Source organism: Lactuca serriola, chromosome 6 (assembly GCF_051521515.1).
Source record: "Lactuca serriola cultivar US96UC23 chromosome 6, Lser_US96UC23_V15, whole genome shotgun sequence".
In the NCBI taxonomy this organism is placed as follows: domain Eukaryota; kingdom Viridiplantae; phylum Streptophyta; class Magnoliopsida; order Asterales; family Asteraceae; genus Lactuca; species Lactuca serriola.
This window is the reverse complement of record NC_136413.1, coordinates 159,365,707-159,370,137: the sequence shown is the minus strand read 5'-3', so window position 1 is coordinate 159,370,137 and position 4,431 is coordinate 159,365,707. Positions and strand designations below refer to the sequence as shown.

The 4,431-nt window shown below is 34.1% G+C and overlaps 1 protein-coding gene across 2 annotated transcripts; it reads right to left on the bottom strand.

Moving 5' to 3' along the window:
- Window positions 1-484: 484 nt before the first annotated feature.
- On the bottom strand, window positions 485-1,882 carry LOC145058896 (uncharacterized). Of its 2 annotated transcripts, none has more exons than XM_079006774.1 (3): window positions 1,312-1,882; window positions 817-915; window positions 485-711 (listed from the first exon to the last, which is right to left on the bottom strand). In XM_079006774.1, exons 1-3 carry the CDS (start codon window positions 1,744-1,746, stop codon window positions 655-657), a joined length of 591 nt encoding a protein of 196 aa, XP_078862900.1. In that variant the 5' UTR covers window positions 1,747-1,882; the 3' UTR covers window positions 485-654. The 2 variants fall into 2 exon arrangements, with proteins under 2 accessions (XP_078862900.1, XP_078862901.1); XM_079006775.1 differs by having other exon boundaries at window positions 817-876.
- Window positions 1,883-4,431: the final 2,549 nt, after the last annotated feature.

Below are 4,431 nucleotides of genomic sequence, written 5' to 3'. Positions count from 1 at the left end.
AAAACGGTAACGTATTTTCAGAAATGATCAAAATCCTAATATGTGATAAGAGAAAAGATGGTAACAAAAATAATTAATCCGATACAAGATAAACCATATACAAATAGAATAAAGCAATATATGTTTCACTTATGTAAATGAAAATTCGGATAGTTAGGTCAGGTTCAAACACACAAACTTAACATATCCTAAATCAAACATCAGATCCAATTCAACTACTTCAACTTATTAGCCTAGCCAGGAGAATCATGTATTTGATGAGAGTTTAGAAGGTCAAAATAGTCAATCGGTTAGAAAACAAAGTCAAATATAGATTCGAGAAGCTTTAGTTGGGTATATACAAAGGGGTCTGATGTAATAATAAGATGCATTCTATCATTTTATAACTGAACCCAAGAGAGTACAACGTGAAATCAGAAACAGAAACATTCAATCTTCACCAGTATTTGTGGATAGATGGAATATTTATCAATAATGTTAATGATTTTAATGAACTTAACAAGGAAAATTTTATTAGTATCTGATCTAGATATGTCTGTATACTGTATAAACCAAAATGTTCTCATCTCATAACATCTACACCCTTAACCCTTTTCACGACTTCAATGTAACAATTACCATGGAAACAAGTAATGATGTTACAAACTACACCACTCAAAAAAAAAATTGGCGATAAATGTAAAGGCAATGTCCAAGCATACCAAAAGGTACCTAAACCAATCCAAAAAAAATGTTATATTCAATTCAATTTCAACCAATACCATGATTCAGCTATTTAAACTTGCACCTATTTGACTTTACAAGTAAAGAGATCACCTTGAAGAGCACCTCAAACGATTGATTGACATTCTTCTGATTAGCATTTTCACAAAGCACCTGCAATTTGCAAAACAAGTATTCAAAAGAGCCCAACACCTGCAAAATACATTATCAATATTTAAATGTTTGTATTGTAATAGTGAAATGGATTTTGACTTATAAAATTGTTTTCTATACCATGATTTAACTTATAAAATCCTTGCTATGTTGCATCACATAAGTAAATAAAACAGCAAGCACCAATATTTGAGTAAAGGCAATCTTAAAATTATGATATAATAGCGCCATAAAATCCCCAAGACCAAATAACCTCCAAACAAATAACACTTGAGCTTATTAAGGAGCTCATTATTCATATCAAAACCTATATCATATGGGATGGAATGTTATGAGTAACAGCACCCTACCTAAATCTATCTTATATTTCAGAATAAACAAGTAAGAGAAATGAAAGGTATATCAAAGCTAGAACAAAGATGCGACAGATGCTACCAAAATGCACAAACAACCAATCCTTCCCGAGTGGGCAGCAATGGCGTAGACGGAAGCAGGACCGAGACGTGTGGCAGAAATTATATGTTGGGCTGCAGACGCCAAACCATAAAAGAGTAGGCTGGTAATGGCGATATTCATGGATCGAGGGTGCGTTTTGAAAGGAAATTCAGAGCCTTGCGACTTAATTTCAGCGAAAGCAGCTAAACCGATGATGATAAACTTAAGTGGTGACGGGAGCATGATTTCCCCAAATATTGGAGGGTAATAGTCCATCCAGAGGCGACCGAGAAGTTCCAGTAAACTAACGATGTAGCCGATGCATTTCAACAAAAAGGCTATGGCGAAAATGAGTGTTTCATTGTCGACTTCTGGTTCTATATCCACGAACACAACCTTTTCCTGGTCGATTGGATTATCAGTGGCGGAAGACATGAGTTTTTGGGGGTGGGGTATGAACTGCTGAAATTTTTGTGAAGGAAATGCTCTGTATTGCTTCCTTCCGAAATCTTATTTTATAGCTCAATCATCGTTGCTCTTGCTACTACTGCCTTCCCTTGCTACCAGGAATAAAAAGTCAATGACGATAGAAACAATAAAAACGACACGGTTCCCTTTAACATTTTGGGCACTATCCATGTCACAAAATCTCGGTGACACCGGTTTAATATCCAAAAATAAATTAAAATTACTAATTTTGTAACTTTAAAAACTATATATTGATATCAGTACATTTTCAAAATAGAGAGAATTTCATTTATATTTTTAAAAACTTTGAATATTTTTCTACATCTTTGTAAATTTAAAACTATATATATATATATATATATATATATATATATATATATATATATATTTTGGTGATTTTATATCATCAATATTATTTAAGTGTAATAGGATTAAATTTGTTGACCAAAAGTGATCTTGTTGAATATTGAACAAGTTAGGATGGTATAGGAGTGCACATTTGTTCAAGTTTTTCAAAATTCAAAGTACATTGTTATTTAGGGGCGAAGCCCCTAAATAAACGGGGGTCTGGGGGCAGCACCCCTAGGAGCGGGGTCCCAAGGGCAGCATCCCCTAGCGGGGTCCAAGGGGCAGAGCCCCTGGCTAGTTTGGTAGCTTTAGAAAGTTGACCCTTTTTTTCCCTAAGATCCATTTAATGACAGGTTTGGTAATTTTATGACAGTTTGTAACTGTCTATTGACAGTTTTCAGACAAGAATGATATATCCGTTTTTTGGTCATTTTTCTGGTACATCTTGAAGAACATTTACACATATATTCTCAGATTTCATTCTCTGAAGTTAATCCAATTGAGTGTTCGATATGTATCATCGAAATACTTCAATTTGATAGTGAATCACGACTTTCAGAGAATCCAAGCAATCTATTCATCCCCTATTTTCTAACAAAAATTGAATTATTTTGTAATCATGGCAAGTGGTGATTCTGTGAAGGATATGACAAGCAAGTTTGACAAATTGAACAAGTTTGAAGGGCAAGATTTTCGTAGATGGAAGAAGAAGATGCACTTTCTCCTTACCACTCTGAAAATGGTGTATGTTCTAAGTACACACATGCCAGTCTTACCAGAATCTGTTGAAGATGAACCTTTGGAGGCAACAAGATGGAGATCAAAGTGGGAAAATGATGATTACATATGTCGTGGTCATATTCTCAATGGTATGTCTGACTCTTTTTTGATGTCTATCAAAATTTCGAATCTGCAAAAGAACTTTGGGATTCTCTTGAATTCAAATACATGGCTGAAGATGCTTCTAGCAAGAAGTTTCTTGTCAATAACTTTATGGGTTACAAGATGATTGACTCCAAGCCTGTTATGGAGCAATTCCATGAAATGTTAAGGATCCTAGGACAGTTTGCTCAACACAATCTGAAAATGGATGAAGCCATTTCTGTGGTTGTGATAAGTGACAAACTGCCCCCTTCCTGGAAATATTTTAAACATAATCTGAAACATAACAAAGAGGAATTAACTTTGACTCAACTTGGAAGTCATTTACGGATTGAAGTGTCCTTAAGGACTCAAGAACTTGATAACAATCCTAAAGGCAAGAACCAAGATGGTTCCTCTTCTATGAATATGGTAGAAGGAGAAAGTTCAAAGAATCCCAAGAAGTCTAATGGAAAAAGGAAGTTTAGAGGAAAGGATGACAAGTCTTCCAACAAGAAGGCTAAGTTGGTTTGTTGGAATTGTAACAAACCGGGTCACTTCAAGAAAGATGGTCGTCTTCACAAAGTAAACAAGGATGGTGTTGGACCAAGTGGATCCAAGGATCCAAAAAAGCAACAAGGTTAGATTTATATTTCCATGCAGAATTCTAAATATATTCAAAATTATATTTCTGTTATTTCTGAAGCATTTTATGTACAAGATGATGATGTTGCATGGTGGGTTGATTCGGGAGCAAAAAGCCATATATGTAAAGATCTTCGTTGGTTCAAGGAATGTCAGCCAATTGAAGATAGATATGTGGTGGAAATTGGAAATGTTGCAACTAAACCAATCAATAGTTTAGGATCTGTTTTACTTTACTTTACTTTACTTCTGGAAAGCGTTTGTGTTTGAACAATGTTTTATATGTACCGAGGATACGAAAGAATCTTGTGTTTGAAGTTGTTTTAAATAATTGTGGTTACAAACAAGTATTAGAAAGTGACAAGTATATCTTGTCAAGACACGGTTGTTTTATGGGTTTCGGATATGTATGTAATGGAATGATTAGGCTTAATATTAATTATCCTAGTTATTATAATTCTGTTTGCATGGCTTCTTCTAGTACTAGTAATAACTTTAATAAATCTGATTTATGGCATGCTAGACTAGGACACATTCATTACAAGAGATTAAAAGACATGTCAAAAATGAGTTTAATTCCTGCTTTTGATATAAACAATGGAAAATGTAAAACATGCATGTTAAACAAAATCACAAGACAACCTTTCAAAGATGTTTTTAGGGAAAGCAAGGTGTTGGAAGTTATACATAGTGATTTGTGTGATTTCCATGTAACACCTTCCCTTGGAAACAAAAAGTATGTTGTTAATTTTATTGATGATGCATCTAGATATTATTATGTCTATTTGCTACATTCTA